The 22130-nt window shown below is 40.3% G+C and overlaps 1 protein-coding gene across 3 annotated transcripts in view; it reads right to left on the minus strand.

Annotated features, from left to right (window-relative positions):
- Positions 1 to 5722: 5722 nt before the first annotated feature.
- The window catches only part of MAPRE2 (microtubule associated protein RP/EB family member 2), a 200452-nt gene continuing 184044 nt past the window's right edge, over positions 5723 to 22130 (minus strand). For all 3 annotated transcript variants that reach the window (XM_040431897.1, XM_040431898.1, XM_040431896.1), the window contains 3 exons: positions 19190 to 19326; positions 17335 to 17493; positions 5723 to 8799 (listed from right to left, as the gene is read on the minus strand). In XM_040431897.1, coding sequence (XP_040287831.1) covers positions 8722 to 8799; positions 17335 to 17493; positions 19190 to 19326 — 374 coding nt within the window. In that variant the 3' untranslated portion in view covers positions 5723 to 8721. The remainder of the gene's footprint in view (positions 8800 to 17334; positions 17494 to 19189; positions 19327 to 22130) is intronic.

The raw sequence follows: 22130 nt of genomic DNA on the forward strand, positions 1-22130 counted from the left end.
TTGGGGCTCTTGTTACTGGCACGTGATGGGGGGCTCTTGTTACTGGCATGTGATGGGGGGCTCTTGTTACTGGCACATTATTGGGGGCACTTATTACTGGCACATTATTGGTGGGCACTATAGGGGCATCTACTGAGGCCACAAAGAAGGGGTTATTTATATGGGGGGCTCTGTGCAGTAGCATTTTATACTGGGACACATTATGGTGGGTACTATGGGGAAGGGGGGAGAGGGGTACTATGGGGTCATCTACGGGGGGCACTAAGAAGGGGTATTTTATACTTGCAAATTATGGGGGACACTGAGGGCATCTACTGGGGCACTATACATGGGGCATTTTATACTGTTACATTATGGGGGGCACTAGGAGGAAGGGGGTTGAGGAGCACTATGGGGCATTTACTGGGGCACAATATAGGGGTATTTTATACTGGCACATTATGGGGGCACTATGGGGACATTAGCTCAACTGGGGGCATTACAATGGGGGATTTTTTGCACTGTCACATTATAAGGAGAATTATTTTTACTGGGGGGGCATTATGGTGGGCTTTTTACTTCCCCATGGTATGAGCCCCCTAGTAGCAGCACCAGCCTCTCCCTGCTCTGCTATCCCTCTGCCCCTTCTCCAAATCCTTTTTATGAAATCTTTCTCACATTAGGATAAAACAACATCAGCTCCACCGAGCCCCCCCAGCCAAAGTGTTGAAGTGGTGTCTGAGATCCCCAAGGGCCAAGCCAAGTAATTGTAAGTTTGCATGTGAAATAGGTTTATGTTATACACACATAGCATACACTGTGCCACACAATATACAGTATACCTCTACACAGTGTAGTCTGTTCTATAAGCACCATTGTTTTGTGGCGGCGGACAGAAAATAATCTGGAAGTGCCCCATCCGTGTTTTGCGGATCCGCAAAACACACAACGGGCGTGTGCATGAGGCCTTATACTTATGGCTGTGTAGGGTTCACTACTGGTTTTGGCTCACAATAACTGATGGAAATAACTGCCCAAATGACTGAAGTGTGTATGCAGCCTAACTCTCAAAAGACAGGAAGTCTTAACATATTTTAGGCCTAGTGGCCAGTGCAAATAAATAAAAATTTCTACAAAAAAAAAAAATACTTCACATTAAAATGTGATTTAACCACTTTTATCCTGGGCCTGTTTTTGCCCTTCTGCCCAGGCCATTTTTTGCAAATCTGACATGTGTCACTTTATGTGGTAATAGCTTTGGAACACTTTTATTTATCCAAGCCATTCTGAGATTGTTTTCTTGTGACACATTGTACTTCATGATAGTCATAAATTTAAGTCAATATATTTCACCTTTATTTATAAAAAATCCCAAATTTATCAAAAATTTTGAAAAATTTGCAATTTTTACCATTTCAATTTCTCTGCTTTTAAAACAGAAAGTGATACCTCATAAAATATTTATTACTTAACTTTCCCCATATGTCTACTTTATGTTGGCATCATTTTGCAAATGTCATTTTATTTTTTTAGGACGCTATAAGGTTTAGAATTAAGTGTTCTTGCATGGCAAGACCACTTACTGTTATCTTACATATATATTCTTATTATAGACAAATTTACCACCCTAAATCCTCCCACAGTTTTTACACTACATAGACAGTAATATACCGAAACACGCGGATTGTCCCCGATTGGTGTGCTATTACTTTGTGGAACGTTTCGCCAAATGGTTCACAAAATATCGGCGTTTTTGTGGCGAAATTGGTCCCATAGGAAAGAATGGCGGAATGTTCAAAACTAGAGTGGGAGCTGACAAATCAGGCCATGATTTCTAAACTGCCACCACTCCCTCATTTTCAAGCCCACCTACACAAATCGTATATCATTTAACGTATATCACATAAAAAAAATGTGGGGGATTGGGTCAGCACAACCTGTATGTAAGTGCACATCACTATGGCGAAATACATATACAAACGGAAAGTACAAATGTGATAGCACTCTGGATCCAGCATTCTGCCCTGCCTCCATGCTGGATGAGGCATTGGTGTACATTTTGGCCAAAGCTTAATAAGCCACTCACCACGTCAAGGTCGCCTCTATTGAGTGGTCCCTAACACTAGTTCCTACCTGTTTATTGACCCCCTATGTATCATTTATTTATATTGGGAATACAGCACAATTAATTTACGCATATTTAAAATGAATAGAGTGTTCGTGCTAGTGCTGTTTATGGACTCGACAAATTTGGTGTGGAAAACCAATAGTTAATAATTATATCAATTGTATTAACTATATAAATATCTCACTATGTTGTGGATACTCAATTATTGTACTTATAAAAAATTATTAACCATATATATATATATATTTTTAACCATTTTAAGGCATTTCAACGTTTTTATCCATAAAGTTCCATATCATCACTACTTTGCATTATCACAATTTTATATTTTTTATATTTTAGGTTTTTGAACTGTGATGTTGAATAATATCTGTTACCTTTGACCGTGTCTGCATGCATGGATGCATCTATATGGGGGTCAATATGTATCCATGTAGATCAAACGCATGACTTGCATCAGATGGGGATGCAGATATGGTCAAATGGAATAAAATGAGACAAAATAAAGTAAAATAAAATAAAATTATGATTGGAACCGTATTAACAGACATATAGAAAGGAGACCTAATATGTACAAGTAATGTATGATCCATTAAGTAACCTTGTAGAGTACGGTACTCAAATTTATACTACACACTAAATCACATTATATATGTTTGTAACTATTTTATAAAGCTTTTATTTTCTTATCAATTTTATCTTTTTATTATTTTATCATATTCTAATCTTGAATTGCGGTATTTATCCCTTTGGTCTTGCTTGCATCTCCATATACAATCACATGGAGATTAAAGATTGTATCTATGTGGATAAAACGCAAAAAAACTGCATTAGATGGAGAGACAAATAATATCAAATGCAAATAATATCAAACCGCATCAAGAGATATATGAAATGGCGATTCAATATGCATATAGCATATGCGATTTGCAAATAATTCCGTATGAGTAAGCTGTTTTAAACTATATTATACACCAAGTCCCATTTGGCGTATTTAGGAATCCATTTATATGAAGGACTGTCTTTAAAATATATATTATCAGCCAATGCGTTTATTTTATCAGTTGTTATATATATACTCTTATGCACATTTTTGTTATATCTAGTGAACTTTTATACACGTACATATTTATATTAAGATGATTAAAGGGCAAACAGCCGGGAAACCCATATCCAGACTTTCCGTTTTACTCTGTGATGACGAAACAAGTCATAATGAGCAGATGGATTTAGTCCTATATAAACTCCTACACAACAGACGAGACTTGACCACTGAGTCACTGCCAACTCCGAAACGCGTCTGGTGTACACAAGTCTCGAGTAAAGAAAGAAACCGCAGCATACAATCTGCGCAACATCTCTGAATCCTTGGAATCGCTTCTCTACAGCCGACAGGAAGAAACTTAAGTCCTGCTGTCTCCAGATCAACAGACACTAAGTAACGCCGAAGATTCAAGTGGGTCCTAATTACCTTAGACCCCGGCGTCTAAACGGACAGTTTTCTTCCCTGCTACGGTACCCTGCTCACTTATACCAAAGAGCGGACCAAAATTGAGACCACCTATGCTGCAACACGTGGGACGCCACGCTAAGCACGAGTGATCGGTCACTCCACCGCTTCAGAACAGTGAGTAGTGTGTTCACACACAGTAAGATTTAACAGCACACTATCCGGTATATGCTGTGAAGATAACCAACCAAAAGAACGAGACTGTATATGTATTCGGAAAATACCAGTCATAGTTGCTATTTACCTACTAAATATCAGCAGAGACATTGCGCACCAAACCCTGCGCATTGGAATTTGTATCAAAGACTGTATACAAAATCAAATAACCACGATCTCTTACTGCATAGTAACGAACAACTAGTGACATTTTTACTATATTTAACATCAAGCCCTTACAGATGGTTATTAATTTCTATGATTTTAAGTGAATGTATTTTATAGTAATATATTGAGGTACCTCATTTGTTTTAATTATTTTTTGGTGCAAATAAATAGTATATAAACGTATTGGCTGCAGCTCCATGTGATTTTTAGATGCAGGTCTGCCCCTCTTATTTATTCAGTTAATTTATATACCTTAGAAGATTGAGGATATCTTTCTTTTAGGGGGAGCACCCATTCCATATTATTTGGAGGGTGAGCCAATCCAATTTTTTCAGTAAATGTATGTTTTAATGTAACTGTGAAGCACGTTGGGCAACAACATTGCAATTTAATGTGCTATATAAAAAAAATAAAGTTGAAATGCATTTTTAACTCTATCAAGCTTGCCATGTGCACTTTTTAAATGTGATCAATCAATTGGTTAATGTAATGTTTACTATCTTTACTCACTCCAAACACTCCACACAGTGTACTCTGCCCACTCCATAAAGTTACTGTGCCCAGTCCAGTTGTAGACTGCTGGTGGAAGCAAGAACACTTCACACAATTTCCCCAGAAATTTTAGCTTTTCTATTTTTGTAAGCAATTCTTAAAATTTTTAAGAAAATTTCCAAAACCCACTTTTTAAGGACCTGAAGTCACTTTGTGGGGCTTACATACAAAGGAGAATGGAGATCAAATTTTAAAATTTCACTTTTTTGGCAGATTTTACATTTTAATCCATTTTTTTCTTTAACACATCGAGGGTTAACAGCCAAACAAAACTCAATATTTATTACCGTGATTCTGCGGTTTACAGAAACACCCCATATATGGTCGTAAACTGATGTAAGGGCACACGGCAGGGCGCAGAGGAAAAGGAGCTCCATATGGTTTTTGGAAGGCAGATTTTGCTGGACTGGTTTTTAGATGCCATGTCCCATTTGAAGCCCACTGATGCACCCTTACAGTAGAAACTCCCAAAAAGTGACCCCCATTTTGGAAACTAGGGGATAAGGTGCCAGTTTTATTGGTACTATTTTGGGGTACATATGATTTTTAATTGCACTATATTAGGTTTTTTTCTGAGGCAAGTTAACCAAAAAATGGCTGTTTTGGCACTGTTTTTTATTTTTTACAACATTCATCTGACATGTGCTATTTTTATTGAGCAGGTTGTTGCGGACGCAATGATATCAAATATGTCTACTTTCTTTGTTTAATTTTTTTTTTCAGCCTCCAATTTCTGAACAAATTATTTTTTTTATTTTTCTGCTGATCATCTTTTGCAGGGGCTCGTTTTATGTGGTGTGAACAGGGCATAAAGATAACTTAGCATGCAACTCCGTTTCAAAGTGCCAAGGTCACTACATTTCTTTGATCGACATGCAGATGTCTCACAAAAAGTTTCAAAAAAATGGTCACGTGGCATGCATTTTTTTTTAACCCTGTTTATGCTCATGTCAACAGGATTTTTTTGGCCTATAACACTATTGACAATTCTTACTCAATATCTATGGTAAAACCTAGTACCGTATATTTCCAAAAGAACCATACTGTACATCATTCCAAGATATTTGGTGAGATTTAAAGGTTCAATAAATGGAATAAATTTGCCTACCCTGGCAGGACAAACACTGAAGTGATCAAACCCTTTTCTGGCTTTTACACTTACAGCATGTACATTAATATATTTAGAAGATCGCAATGCAAACATTAAACAAGTGAACCAAGGAAGCCAATCATGTTCATAACTGGGGGTGTTTTATTAATCAGATTCGACTCATGATCATTTCTCCCATAGCCTTTCAGCTGAAACTGTAATAGACAAAATGCATTTTAAAATGAATGTGGTGGTTTAATAACAGACAGACAAGTTACAATGTGCCCCATTTTGAATAGTTGGTAAAATTGGCATTTTTTTAATAACATATACATTTTTTTATTAAATATGTAAAAAGATAAAACGCAAGTTATTCACATATTCATAGACAAAAAAAAACTACTCTATCATGCGACAAGTCATGTGTATGGTAAAATGAGTGTGATACATCCGAATAAGACTCTTGCCATCTAATCAGGACTTCATTACCTATTTATATTTAACAATACATATGTTTACATTCCTTTCAGTTTACATTTCATATATAATTTTGTATGATGTGCTATCCAGAAAAAGAAAAATATAACAGAAGAAAATGCCAAAAGAAAGCGGGGGGGAAAATACAGGCATTGTTAATGTACAGCAATACAATCCACAGAAAACTGTCTCACTTAATTGTCAGTTCCGAAAGCTATTTCCACATGGCTCCACGTGCTGCTTCTACAGGATCTATACACAGGGGAGAAAGCTATATCAATAGGATCGGCTGACCATCTAATGTATGCATGTGTATAAGGCCTACCAAATCTCCCCCGAATGCTGAAGTTGATGCCGATCCTTTTGTTCTCAGGAGAAAAACTGCTGCCAGAATTTTTTGGCAGCAGCTTTCTCTCTTCTTCCCATTCACTACATGGGAGGATCTGGAGAGATAGCTGTCGGCACTGGCATCACTGGTGTGATACATCTGATTCTTCTGTCTCCATAGAGCTGGACAGACGTCTCATCAGCCATGGTGAGATATTTACTGTTGCATCGTTTTCTTGAGACATCACTGATTAGAAGCGTTTTTGCATTCTATACATTTTGAATATTGGTTTGCGATATAAAAAAAAGCTTCTATTGCAGAGACCACAGGGATCTGAACAATGTACTGAAAGTTTCCATGATGCTTGTTAAGAAGGTAGTCACCCAAGCCTTCAATAAGCCAAACATCTGATAAATAATAGAGGTAGTACATATATGGGGAAGATTATATTACTGGTGTCATTGTATACTCAAGTCTGTTAATACTGCATTCAGAGAAATATAGTGCACTACAGCAGCTTAACAAGCATTTTATGATATTTCTGTTTATACTGAATTACTGCATCTTATGCTTAGGCAGATGCCAATTAAGTGAGTATGTGTATTTCTAGAGAAGTCATGTTGCTGTATTCCTGTTTGTTACATGACAGTTTCTATGTGTGTTCTAGCTCTTCGGCAATGAAAAAAAAAAATGTCATGGCATTATCTGGTCAGTCAATAATTCAGGTTAGGGTGCGACCACCTGGCCATGCATGCTTCACGGACTGCAATCTGCAAAATACAAACACTGGCCGTGTGCACCCCGCCTCGTTGACTTTAATGGGCCCGCAATCTGCAATGTGTGGCAAACAATAAGACATGTCCTATCTTCTGCGGAGGGGCCACACGGACCCAGAAGCACACAGAAGGGCTTCCGTGTGCTTCCGGGTCCGCGAGGCCACAAAGCAAAAGATAGGCTGCAACGTGTGGATCGTGGAACAATAGAAGTCAATGAGTTTGCACTGCGATGCGGCGTGCACACGGCCGGTGTCATGTTTTGCGGTCCGTAAAATGGACACGGCCGTGCGAATGCACCCTTACTGTTATAAAACTGTTGTTATGACTGAATACAAATCTCCTCAAGATGACTTTTCAGCCTGACTCAGTAATACTAAGTTAGTGTCGGACTGGTGTGGGAAATGCTGGCGGCTCTCAAGCCTTCAGCAAATGCTTGAGAAGAGGAAAACTTCAAATTAACAATTATGTCAATAACTCAAGATTATTAAATATCAAAACATCGGAGTATGTATTTATATGATTAAAAAAATAAAGAACAATTAAAAAAAAAAAAAACATTTGTACTGCATATAATATCTGTACCTCCTCAGTAGGCCCTCTGGTGCATGAGCTGTGCATGCTTCAGTCCGACGCCAACATCCCATAGCTACTGTGTGTGCTGTAAGTGGTTTTCTACTACTTTAACAATAACAAAATAAAAATGTAATAAACTCTTAGAAAAAATATTAATAAAACATTTATTTTGACAACAATAGAGCTGTATCGGGGAGTGATGAAGATTTTAGGGGTGAAAAATGTATGCAGTTCAGGAATCTCATATTTTTTTTTTCTTGCAGGAAAAAGTCCTGATGTTATGGAAGACCTAGGAACAAATACATTACCTTGAATTAATGTCTCATGCCCTCCACTGATATCCGTGGACATCTGGCATCAGGTGGGTGAATCTTTACTACATGTGGGAGAGTGATCAGATCTTCGCATTTTTGAGTGCAATTATCTTCCTTTAGGATAAATTAACCAAACAAACCCCCTAAAACAGGTCAACACTTTCTCAGCTACAAGCCAGCAGCCGTTTCTCCTTAACAAGATACATTAACCTGGTACACGTGTTTTTTTTTCTAGTTTTTTTCTTTTCTGTTAACTTAGCACTTTTACATTCGTAATACGTGGTAGTGATGGTTCCTATGTACGACATGTATATATAAATATTGTACGATATTACAATTAGAAGCAAGCAGTTTGGAAAACAAGGAAATAGCTCAATTACAAATAAATAAAAAAATATGGAAAAGATTTGAAAACAATTTAAAAACAGTCAAGTGGTACAAGCTGCTGCCGAGTAGCCCCACACCTCTCACTTTTGCTTGGGCTGGAATAACTTCTGTAAACACTTCTTGGGAAAGTAACTGGTACAGAATGCGGTGGTTTGCTGGCACTCACTATAGTACATTACATGGTAGGGGTGTGCCGAGTGTGACTGGCCACACATTGCTCTCTTGAAAGAAAGTTCCACGTGAAATGACAACAGTGAGGGGAGCGGAAGGGAGGAGGTGGGGGTCAGTATTCGTCCTGTTGCTGTGGATCCTCCTGAACATGGTCATGATCCTCACCATCGTGATGGTCTGTTTGGCCCTCCTGAATAGGGACAAAAAAAAATACAAAATTGTAGCTCATATGACTTATGGGAAAAAGGAAGCATGCAAGAAGACAAGGTGATCTTAGTACACAGATATCATAGTTAGTTTAGGCTACTTTCACACTATCCTTTTTTGCGGATCCTTTTCCATTCAGAATGCATTGGGCAAAACTAATCCGTTTTGGACCGCTTGTGAGAGCCCATGACGGATCTCAGAAACGGAAAGCCAAAACACTAGTGTGAAAGTAGCCTTACAGCTATACATTTGTGTGAAGTAGATACTTTAAAGTTTCAAACCATTAGGTAGATATGCTTATACAATGCAAACTGTTTTAATATTCCACGTTAATCCAAAAGAGCCCTGAAAAGGTCATAGACTTTGCTGGATAAGTAATTTTCTGAATACAATGGAGGACTAGACACATAAAAGAGGTCCAAAAGCAAAGAAGGGGGTCCATGTCAGATTCACACAGGCCCCCTAATAATATAGTAACCGTCCTGATCTGGGTCTGCTTTTGTTACATTAAGGGTCCATTCACACGTCCGTAATTTGGGTCCGCATTCGTTCCGCAATTTGCGGACCCATTCACTTTCAATGGGGCTGGAACGGATGCAAATCCACATTTCCTGGATCCGCATCCGTTTTTTCGGGATCTGCAATTTCGTTCCTGGAAAAAATAGAACATGTCCTATTCTTGTCCGCAATTGCGGACCAGAAAAGGCATTTTCTATTATAGTGTCTGTGATGTGTGGATCCGCAAATTGCGGATCGCACATTGCAGGTGTCCGTGTTTTGCGGATCCGCAATTTGCGGAACCGCAAAACACTTACGGACGTGTGAATGGACCCTAAGACATATACAGACACAAAAACAGCCTATATGGATATGTTGATGGCACTTAGTAAAGATCTGGCACAATTGCCTGTGCATTGTGACTTGATCCTTAGCTCAATTTTAATAGTTCTGTCTTGTCACACTAAAGTTTTCTGTGGCACTTTTGTACTTCTAGACAACTATAGTTGTGTTTGTTTTTTTTTTCATTTTACCTGTATAATTAAAAAAGTCTCTTTCCACATTGCATAAATGTAGCGCTTCACCGGTCAAGGAGTGGATTCTTACAGTTAATATGTACCTCTAGTTATAAGAATATTTTCATATATGAATAGTACAGGTGCTTATAAGAAACTTTGTAATATCTCAAAAAAGATTTATGGTTCCTTGTGGGCTTCTCAGGTTGCTCTCCACCTCCGTTCCTTCACTCAGCCTTTTATGTCTAATTGCACGGCCCACCCTCATACATGAAAGTCTATGGAGAAGGGTGGGTACTGCTGTCAGCTAAGTGATTTATTACTCCGAACAGTGTAACAACCTTATACTATTAGATATAGTAGGTTCAATAGTGGCAAGTGTAGCACAGCTAAGAAACTGTAGTTTGTGTGTCCCTCATCCAGGAGCCTCCTCCTCCCCCACCTCTCTCCATAGATGTCAATGTTAAAAGCAGGAAAGAGCAAAGTGGCCAGATAAAAGCAAATAGCAGCCTTTTTCTTTAATAACATATGTTACGAAGTTTGCTACATTCACATGCACTATTCATTTATGAAAAGCTGTTTTATAATTAGAAGAACGCTTTCATTCAAGAATAGTAAGTATTTGACTTAATTATATTGAGGAGTGTGACCCATATAAGAATTTCCCTGTCTTAGGCCTCATGCACACGGACGTTTTTTTTCACGGTCCGCAAAAACGGGGTCTGTAGGTCCGTGATCCGTGACCATTTTTTCGTCCGTGGGTCTTCCTTGATTTTTGGAGGATCCACGGACATGAAAAAAAAGTCGTTTTGGTGTCCGCCTGGCCGTGCGGAGCCAAACGGATCCGTCCTGAATTACAATGCAAGTCAATGGGGACGGATCCGTTTGACGTTGACACAATATGGTGCCATTTCAAACGGATCCGTCCCCATTGACTTTCAATGTAAAGTCTGGAGTCCCTTTTATACCATCGGATCGGAGTTTTCTCCAATCCAATGGTATATTTTAACTTGAAGCGTCCCCATCACCATGGGAACACCTCTATGTTAGAATATACTGTCGGATATGAGTTAGATCGTGAAACCTCCTTTCCGACAGTATATTCTAACACAGAGGCGTTCCCATGGTGATGGGGACGCTTCTAGTTAGAATATACTACAAACTGTGTACATGACTGCCCCCTGCTGCCTAGCAGCATCCGATCTCTTACAGGGGCCGTGATCAGCACAATTAACCCCTCAGGTGCCGCACCTGAAGGGGTTAATTGTACTATCATATACCCCTGTATAGAGATCAGGGCTGCCAGGCAGCAGGGGGCCGACCCCCCCCTCCCCAGTTTGAATAACATTGGTGGCCAGTGCGGCGCCCCCCCCCCCCTTCATCCCTCTATTGTAATAATTTGTTGGTGGCACAGTGTGCGCCCCCCCCCTTCCTCCCTCTATTGTAATAAATCGTTGGTGGCACAGTGTGCGCCCCCCATCGGCCCCCCCTCCCTCTATAGCATTAACAACATTGGTGGCCAGTGTGCGGCCTGAAGGGGTTAATTGTGCTGATCACGGCCCCCTGTAAGAGATCGGGTGCTGCCAGTCAGCAGGGGGCAGTCTTGTACACAGTTTGTAGTGTATTCTAACTAGAAGCGTCCCCATCACCATGGGAACGCTTCTGTGTTAGAATATACTGTCGGATCTGAGTTTTCACGAAGTGAAAACTTAGATCTGAAAAAGCTTTTATGCAGACGGATCTTTGGATCCGTCTGTATGAAAGTAACCTACGGCCACGGATCACGGACACGGATGCCAATCTTGTGTGCATCCGTGTTCTTTCACGGACCCATTGACTTGAATGGGTCCGTGAACCGTTGGCCGTGAAAAAAATAGGACAGGTCTTATTTTTTTCACGGCTAGGAAACACGGATCACGGATGCGGCTGCAAAACGGTGCATTTTCCGATTTTTCCACGGACACATTGAAAGTCAATGGGTCCGCGAAAAAAACCGGAAAACGGCACAACGGCCACGGGTGCACACAACGGTCGTGTGCATGAAGCCTTAACCACCACTAGAATATTTTAGATGCTTCACTATAAAGCTTCCATTACAGGTTTTTAAATAGTTTTACTTAAGGGTAAGTGTATACACTAAAACTGTAGGCAAAAACAAAATATTAAGTGTGTAGTGCTGAATTACATAGTTTTTATTGCGAATCACCTCAATACAGATACAGTAGTATAAGTAGTATCACCCAGAAGTATGTAAAGAGAGATCAGAAGAACAATGCATTATACTGTACATTCATTGCTGCCATAGAAGATAATATATTATGGAATCCATTAGTACTATAGAGGGTTACGAGTGAAGAACACCACAAACCCCACATCTGCTGAAATTTAGCCGGGAACCCACAATTATTATACATCTCCCCCCCCCCCAAAAAGGACAATGTAATTTACTTAAGTTTTCCATTAGGAAAGCGATGGGTGGAAATTTTCTCATGATAGGACCAAGCTGTGTGATTGGGAAGACCTAAAAGACAAACCTTAGGAGAGGAGGTCCACTACTTCTGTTCTGACCAGAATGAGTCAATGTAGCAGCAGCCTCAGAAAATTTTTATTAAAATGTGCCTGCTGAGTTGACAATGTTGATTTATTGTAGAAGGCTATTTACCGATATGAAGGAATCTGGCTGGAGTAAGGTAGCACTGATATAGTATATATAACTGTAAATTGTATTCTTTGCAACTGGGGAGACCAGTAAGTGAGATCCCATTGCTTCTGCTCAATCTTCATATATATCCTTTACATGTTTAACTACTAATCTTACAAATGCAGTTCTTTCTTTGATTCTGTTTTAATAGCCGTCTCCTTCTCAACAAGACTACATGAATACAAATACACAAAGCATTTACCACTTGCAGCCACTAGGTGGAGGCAGAAGAAAACCAATGTGCCTCTTATTGCCAATGACCTATTTACAGATTGCTCTCTGGACATGCAGATGCATGTGTTCTTCAGTAGCAATGTCTTCTAGCTTTAAATGGATTTTTAGAAATGTAATTTTAGCAGAGCCACAAGACACGGATAGAGGTTCATTTTTAATTAACTATTACACATGCACACTCTTAATACCATTAGCGCCTTACTTGTCGTGTTTTCCAGATTGAGCCATTTGTTAGTGGCATCTATATTTAGGACCAGCTTGGTCTCATTTCCATTAACACATATACAACTATACAAATCAATGTAACAAAATTTGAATTGGCACTTTCATATCTACACCACACTATATGTAAGATTGTGTACAAATGCACAAAAAAGCCATCCATAAGGCTGATGAATTTTATGCATGGAAAGGGATTTACAGTAATCCCCAGGTCAGATGAGGCAACAACCGTTAATATGGCATTATTTGGATCAGGAACATCACAATGTGATTATAAAAAAAATGACAAAATAATAATAATAAAAAGCACATCAAAAAGCAAACCATGGAGCACCACGAAAAAGAATCCAAAGATATTGCCAGCCACAGCAATCAATGTTCTCTGATTCCACTACAGCAATGATATCTATAGTTAAACAACCTGCTATGGGCACTGTTATTTCCTCTTCACCAAGTCTCCATCTCCGGCTACTTTCACACTAGCGTTTTTTGTAACGCTACCGTTATTGATAATACAACCATCTGCATCCATTATGAACGGATCCGGTTGTATTATCTTTAACATAACAAAGATGGATCCATCATGAACACCATTGAAAGTCAGTGGGGGACGGATCCGTTTTCTTTTGTGTCAGATTGTGTGTCAGAGAAAACGGATCCGTCCCCATTGACTTGCATTGTGGGTCATGAGGGATCCGTCTTGCTCCGCATCCCAGGACGGAAAGCAAACCGCAGCATGCTACGGTTTGCTCTCCAGTATGGGGACTCAAGCAAACGTAACAGAATGCTTTTTGGAGCACTCCATTCTGTTCAGTTACGTTTTGTCCCCATTGACAATGAATGGGGACAAAACGGAAGTATTTTCTTCCGGTATTGAGACCCTATGACGGATCTCAATACTGGAAAATAGAAACGGTAGTGTAAAAGTAGCCCCAGTGAAGCAAAACTTATACATCAATCTTATTCGGACATTGAAACTACTGTAGAACCAACTTGTGTAAGGATTAAAAGAGATTAAAAATGGGTACATTTTTCTGAAATACAGTATATGCTGGCCATATGTCTATTCATCCATCCATCCCAAGATGGACCTCCACACAGGAACCTGGGCTTTTGTCAGTTATGTGAAACAAGTCCGGACTTTTCAGCTGGGAATAATGTGTTGTTGAAGTATGTATTGTGGCCTCTAGCAGAAAATGACTGGCTTCCAGCAGTGAGATTATAATAATAATGGAGAGGATCTGGGCAAAGGATGGAAATCACATTCCAACCACAAATCAAAAAGGAAAAGCTTGTTTTACTCAATCTTTAATCACTATGTGTGCAGAGGAAAGGACATTGTGTATTTGGTCATCATACCCAAACTTTATATAGGCATTATGGGAGCTTGGCCACTTGGCAGTAAGGATCCCGCTGATCCTGAGAATTAAGGGCCACAGCTCTGGTTTAGCTCTGCATCCCCTTCTAAATTTTCCATGCACAGCAGCGTTCCCCACCGGCTGTGTGTCAGGAAAGTGCAGCAAGCCCCATTCACTTGACTGTGGCCTGCACAGCCAGAGACGGGTGTGTGTGACTCTGTTGAAGGGTTAAAAATCTAAAATAAATGTATATAATAAATATATAGCTCAGAGATCGGACATCCAAGAACCATAGAGTAATGGCATATCCTAGTGATCTGTAATCACTTATATACGCGAGATGGAAATACCTCTTTGTTTCTCTTGAAGAACATGCTAATTGGAATTGTTCCATTTGACCTTCTAGATCACAAATAAATAGTGATTTGGGTAGAAAGTATGAACATACTTAAGAGTCACACACTAGAAAACCATAAAGTTACATATTTTAATAAAAAAAAAACATGACCTATCATTCTTGGATGCATACAGGGATGCTTAGGTTTATATATCTAATATATAAAGCTGAGTGTATGTGTGTGTGTGTGTGTGTATGTCCACTAAAGGAATCCACACCGTTCCATTTACAATCAAGAAATTTGGCACACAGGTACATCAGGTATCCAAGAAGGTTTTAGACCAGGTGTCAGCTCTCTAGGACTTACCGAGATATTCCCAAAAAATGCATTAGCCAATAGAAGCTTGGTCACATGACCCTCATCAGCCAATAGAAGCTCGCAGATCCTCCAGTCTCCACATACACAGTTTTACTCCAGGTTTCCATAACAACCCAGCCATTTATCTTCACTTCTGTAGGAGAGCTTTAAGGAAAGCTGTCACCAGGATAATCGCTATTGAAGTAAAGCCATGGCCTAATAACACTTAGTACCTTATTTCCAGATGTGCCTTTGTTCCAGCAATAAATGTATTTATCCTTGGAAAATCTAGTTTATTTGTTATGCAAATGAGCCAGTGAGGTGCCCAGAGGAGCATCACTCTTGCAGGAAGGAGCCAAGACACGCCCCCAGCCACAATGTGTCCACCCTCAAAAGACTTTAAACCCCGCCCCCAGTTCCAGCTAAGCCACACCCCTCCCACTCTTGAGCCGAAGGGGATTGAAAAAATGAAGGTAAAAATCAACTTCTGTCAGCTGCAGGGGCGGGAGGGAGGATGACTTTCTCCCTGCAGCTTACACTCAGACAGCACAATGCTGCTGTCTTAGAGTAAGCTGTTCAAAAGGACACGCCCCAAATCCAGTTAGGTCACGCCCTCCCCCACTCCTCAGCTGACTGAGATAGAAAAAATGAAGTAAAAAATCAACTTCTAGGTCCCGCTAAGCAACGCCCAGATGTGGTTAGGCCACGACCCTTCCCATTCCTGAGCCGACAGGGATTGAAAAATGAAGTAAAAAATCACCTTCTAGGTCCCGCTAAACCAAGCCCCGATCGGGTTAGACCACGCCCCCTCCACTCCTCTGCCGACAGGGATTGAAAAAATGAAGGTAAAAATCAACTTCTGTCAGCTGCAGAGGTGGGAGGGAGGTTGACTTACTCCCTGCAGCTCACACTCAGACAGTACAGTGCTGCTGTCTTAAAGTGAGCTGTTCAAAAGGACAAGCCCCCGATCCAGTAAAGGTCACTGTTAAGGGACCGGGTTCTGTGGAGGTCACTGTCAAGGGAGTGGTATGCTGTGAAAGTCACTGTTAAAGGGGAAGGCTGCTGTAAAGGTCAAAGTTGAGGGGGTGGGCTGCTGTGGGGTCCCATTTTAAGGGACGGGACACTGTCAGTGTTAAGGGTTGGGGGGCTGTGGAGGTCACTGTTTTGGGGGCGGGGTGCTGTAGATGTCACTGTTATAGTGGATAGTGTTGTTATCTTTTAACGACACGCACAAACATTAAATGAAATAGATTAAATATACCCATGCGAAGCCTGGTCCTTCAGCTAGTATTTTTATATTATTATAATATCACTGCTGGAAGCCATATATTTATTTAGTTCATGCTTAGTGCAATTGTCTGTATTATGTACGTATACCCCTTTTTATATGTACAGCGCTATGGAATGAATGGCGCTTTAATAATAAATAATAGTCTATTTTTTATGGAAAACTTAATAAAGAAACATGTCTGCCAATTGTGATTTAAAACAAAAAAAAAAGGAAAGCTGGTTAACGTTGTTGTGCGGCTTGGAGGAGACAACCCAGGAGTCATGTCCCCTTGAACATACGAAAATCTGCTGCTTGGCTCCCGGCCTCTTCTGGTCCCCACAGGACCAGGAAGAAGCTTGATTACATGCCTCAGCAGCTTGAAGCATACATCACTGCTATGATGTAGCGTTCAAGCTGCTGTGACCACTGAGGCCAAGAACCACAGCCGTCACAGGACCAAGCCACTTCTTGGCCCTGTGGGGCCTGGAACTGGCCAGGCACGGAGCTTCAGTTGGACCGTGGACAGATGTGTTTTTTTTTTGTTTTTTTTATGTTCAGGGGAGGAAACCTGGGCTCCAAGGCTTTACAATCCCTATAATGATTTACAGTTTCTTATGCTCTGAACTTCTGCTAATGGGTAGAAGTTGCTCCTATCAGCCATGTTGGAGGTATGGCTTTTCATCCCTCATCAGTAATCCTTCCACTCTGTCCATTAGATATGACTGACTGAATCCATGCCTATAACTGCAGAGCAGTATAATATCCCAGCCATTCACTACATCCTAATACTGAATATATCAGCAGTCATTGCTAGATCACTAGTGAAATGTATTAGTCAGCAAGGGCATGATGGGCAATTTACTCCAGGCAGAATATCAATGATGGAGGAATTTGCAGCCTGGTGCTTTATTACTTTTGTAATCTACTGTGTTCTACTTAAAAATCTGGAGACGCAAAAACAGGTTCCTACTATTAAAAGGTTGCAGATCACTAAAGCTCTCTTAGTTTTGTGCACAGAAATTTACCTGCTCATCTGTCGCATACAGCACATCCATTAACCGCTGGACAAGGTCATCACCTTCTTGTCCGTGTTCTTGGCACATCAGTTCAATTTCCCTTAGCTTTCCAAAGTAGAAGTCTCTTTCCTTTTCTACTCCCTCTAGGGCAATTTTTAATGAATGCACCTACAAGTAATTACAGAAATGATCACAATAACTTTAATCAGGAGAATTCATTGTACAGCTGTCCAGTCTGATTATGTCTGGTGCCTGTATACTCATGAAGCACATTTACTGTATGGCACAGAAAAAATCCTGGGATTCATAAAGAATAATGAATCTTAATTAGACAGTTAGGCTGAGTTCACACGGGCACTGCGGGAAAATGTGCGGGTGCGTTGCGGGAACACGCGCGATTTTTCCCGCGCGAGTGCAAAACATTGTAATGCGTTTTGCACTCTCGTGAGAAAAATCGCGCATGTTTGGTACCCAAACCCGAACTTCTTCACAGAAGTTCGGGCTTGGGATCGGGGTTGTGTAGATTGTATTATTTTCTCTTATAACATGGTTATAAGGGAAAATAATAGCATTCTGAATACAGAATGCATAGTAAAATAGCGCTGGAGGGGTTAAATTTTTTTTTTAAATAATTTAACTCACCTTAGTCCACTTGATCGCGAATCCCGGCATCTCCTTCTGTCTCCTTTGCTGAACAGGACCTGTGGTGACGTCACTCCGGTCATCACATGATCCATCACATGATCCATCACCATAGTAAAAGATCATGTGATGGATCATGTGATGACCGGAGTGACGTCACCAAAGGTCCTGTTCAGCAAAGGAGATAGAAGCAGATGCCGGGCTGCGCGATCAAGTGGACTAAGGTGAGTTAAATTATATATATATATTTTTTAACCCCTCCAGCGCTATTTTACTATGCATTCTGTATTCAGAATGCTATTATTTTCCCTTATAACCATGTTATAAGGGAAAATAATAATAATCGGGTCTCCATGCCGATCGTCTCCTAGCAACCGTGCGTGAAAATCGCACCGCATCCGCACTTGCTTGCGGTTGCTTGTGATTTTTCTATGTTAAAAAAAACCCCATTCACTTCTATGGGGCCTGCGTTACGTGAAAAACGCAGAATATAGAGCATGTTGCGATTTTCACGCAATGCACAAGTGATGCGTGAAAATCACCGCTCATGTGAACAGCCCCATAGAAATGAATGGGTCGGGATTCAGTGCGGGTGCAATGCGTTCAACTCACGCATCGCATCCGTGCGGAATACTCGCCCGTGTGAAAGGGGCCTTAGGGGTCAGATACGATTCTTTAAAAATAAATAAATACAACTGGGCTATTAAAATGAATACTGAGGTTCTGTAAGATGGTTAAACCCTGGATGTAATATGTTTCTGACTAAGGCTGGGTTCACATCACTGTTTAGTTTTCTGTTCTTCTGATCTGTCAAAAGAACAGAAAACTAAACAAAAAAAAACGGATCCTGTATTTTAAGCATTCGTTATGCTCTGTTATGCACATTTTGCACCCATTTGATTTGTTATTTTAGACGGAAAAAAGTTCTACACAAGGTATTTTTTTTTTCTGTCTAAAATAACGAATCTCAAATGGAAATGGCTAAAATGGATGCAAAATGTGCAAAACGGAGCATAAAGGATGCTTAAAATACAGGATCCATTTATTTTTTATTTTTTTATTTCTGTTCTTTTGACGGATCCGAAGAACAGAAAATGAAACAGTGATGTGAACCTGGCTTAAGAAATCAAATGTACAGACTGCAACTGGAATTCAGAACACACTACGCAGTAGTGAGCCCAGTGGTTGCTGCTGTTAATAAAACACATTCATACAACGTTACCTGTTCATTAAGATGTGCAACTTGTGATTCCAAATCTTTATCGCTTTTTACTGAAGAACTGGGAGCTGCCTTCTTTGCAGATGATGGGCGAGATGAAGTGGAGCCTGGTTTTGCAATAGGACTTGATTTTGCTGCTCCTGGTGTAAAAAAAACAAAAACGAAAAAGGTCAAATCAGCACACCATTTTTGCCAGTACAACTGTTTATTTGGAGACTTGCTGCTTGTGCCTAAAGAGAATGCAATATATGTAGTAGATGTATGGAGAGATCCATTCAGGGAGATGCTGTCTTTAAAGGGAACCAGTCACATTGAAAATAAAAAGCAAAGTGCAGTCAGCATGTTATAGAGCAGGAGGAGCTGAGCAGACTGATATATAGTTTAGTTAGAAAAGTCCTAGTACAGTGGTGGCGAAGCTATGGCACAAGTGCCAAAGGAGGCACTCAAATCCCTCTCTGTGAGCACGTGCACAGGGCCGGATTATAGCCAGGCAGGCCTGGAGTGGCAATCTGGGGGCCGGCCAGTCCGCTCCTTAAATGTGAGGCACGGTGACATATCTTGGCTGACGGCGTGCCCATCCTCCACTAGCATTGTGTGGGCCATCAGGAAAATTGCTGTACACAGGAAGGAGTGCTGGTGTCAGCACATCAGACACTCTGCTGCATTTCCAGCGTGCAGTTGGGACCCCCCGAGTTGACGTAGGTAGGCCTCAGCCCTGTATATGGACTCCCTATTATTGAGGTCCTCCATTGGAGGATGTATGTAAGGCGATTATGAGCTATGTAATATACTGCCCTGTACATGAATGATGTGGTTTTTGGATTGCAGTCTGGCACTCAGTCTCTAAAAGGTTTGCCATCACTGTCCTAGTATAACCCCTTCCCGACATCTGCCATAGATGTATTGCAGATGTCAGGTCTTTAAAGGGAATCTGTCATCAGTGACCTCCCTATCAATCTGTTTTCATAGACACATAGCTGTGGTTCTTTTGGTGATCTGAGGCTTTGTTCTGGGGTTATGATAATTTTTCTTAATATGCAAATTATTAGGCCTTTGGTGTAATGAGGGTGTCACTGTTGCTCTTGTTGCATCTACACTACACTCACTGTGTGGTCCTGTCAATGAAAGCAGCATGGAAAATGAAAATGCTCAAACTATTAAAATATAAAAGTATTTAACCGTGTAATGAAAGAAAATAAAAATGGCCGCATTTTTTGGGATGCTTCACTTCCTGTAAAAAAGTTAAATAAAAAGTGGTCATACCCCCCCCCCCAAATGGTATCAATGAGAAAAATACAGATCACCCCACAAAAAATGAGCTCTCACACAGCTCCATAGATGTCAATATGAAAATGTTATAGGGGTCATGCGATGTAAAGAAAAAAATAAAACTGTATTTTTTTTTTTTTAAGTTTTAATTTTTTTTAAACCAAAACTATATATAAAAAAAAGTGCTATCACTGTAATCGTACTGACCCAGAGAATGACGTTAACATGTCATTTTTACCTCATAGGGAACACCGAGGAAATGAAACCCATAAAACTATAGCAGAATTGATGGGTTTTTTTCAATTCCACCCCGTTGGGATTTTTTTTAGGTTCCCACTACATTGTATGCAATATTAAATGGTGGCATTAGAAATACAAGTTTTCCCACAAAAACAAGCCATCATACGACTATGTAAATGGCTAAAAAAAAAGGGGCACGTTTATTAAGACCAGCGTTTTAGATGCAGATCTTAATAAACCCCTAAGCTGGTGGTGGTTACGCGGAAGTTATAAAGAGGCGCTGTCCTCTTCAGAACTTCGGCGGATCTTTGAGCCAGTTCTAAATGTAAGAGCTTCCGAGCTGTCTTACATCTAGACCTTTTTCGACGCCTGAAACAGGTATAGAAAATGGTAAATTAGACAGTCCTGTCCCCTTCCCAGTCACGCCCGCAATTTTAGACCTGGCATGAGCGGGGGATGTGTCGCAGATTGCGGCGCAACTAACCATTGTGCCGCAATCTGCGCCTAAAATACACCCAAATATAGGCGTATTTTAGCTTAATAAATGACACAGTTTTAAAATCTCTGTTCTCTCTGAGCTTAGTTTAGTGGGTGGTTCTATTCTATGATCAGTCTTGCCTGTATAAGTGTGCATACAGCTATACTTGGTCACTATGAAGCTCTGCCCACTAGACTCCTATGTGCAGATAGAACAAGGATTTAACTGAATAAATTACAAACAAAAAAATAAAATACCATATTTTTGGACTATATGACACTTTTTAGCAAGAAAAAAAATCTTGCTAAAAAGTGCATGTGTCTTTTAGTCTGCAGTCTGCTTTCTTTTTATCTCTTTTTATTGTTTTCTCCATATTTCACATCTTATTGTCTTCTCCAAATTTCATACCCAAATCGGGACACATGGTCAACATCAGCGCACATAGCATCATTGCTATTCCTTCCCTATTAACATATTCCCTTTCAGTCATCCATGCATAGGACTCTCCAAACCCACTCCAAATATTTTTCCCTCAGGTTTAAAAATAAGCAATAACAGGCGATTCATCCACTCACTCCTCTGTCCTCTGTACTAAGTACGCTCACTTCTCACCCTAGACTACAACACCTAACTTACTCCTCTTCTATCTCCTCTGCCACTCTGATGTATTGATTGTGATGTCTTATTCCTCACCACGGCTGCTCAGCACTATTTCATAGCTATAAGGCTTGCTGGGGTGAAGTGCGCCAAGGTTGTCTAGTCTGTCTGAGACGTGCTCTCCTATGTAGTTCAGTATTCTCTCCCTCCTTGATTCACAATTTTACAGCCCCCTCTGTGAATTTGGGCATCACATCAAACACCAATTGATATATTTACATAATTCTTTATTAATAATTTCCCAGGGATACCATTTAATGCGATCCTACCCTGAGAGTTTTTCCTCATATTCTAGGCACT

Source organism: Bufo bufo, chromosome 5 (genome assembly GCF_905171765.1).
Source record: "Bufo bufo chromosome 5, aBufBuf1.1, whole genome shotgun sequence".
NCBI classification, from domain to species: Eukaryota; Metazoa; Chordata; class Amphibia; order Anura; family Bufonidae; genus Bufo; species Bufo bufo.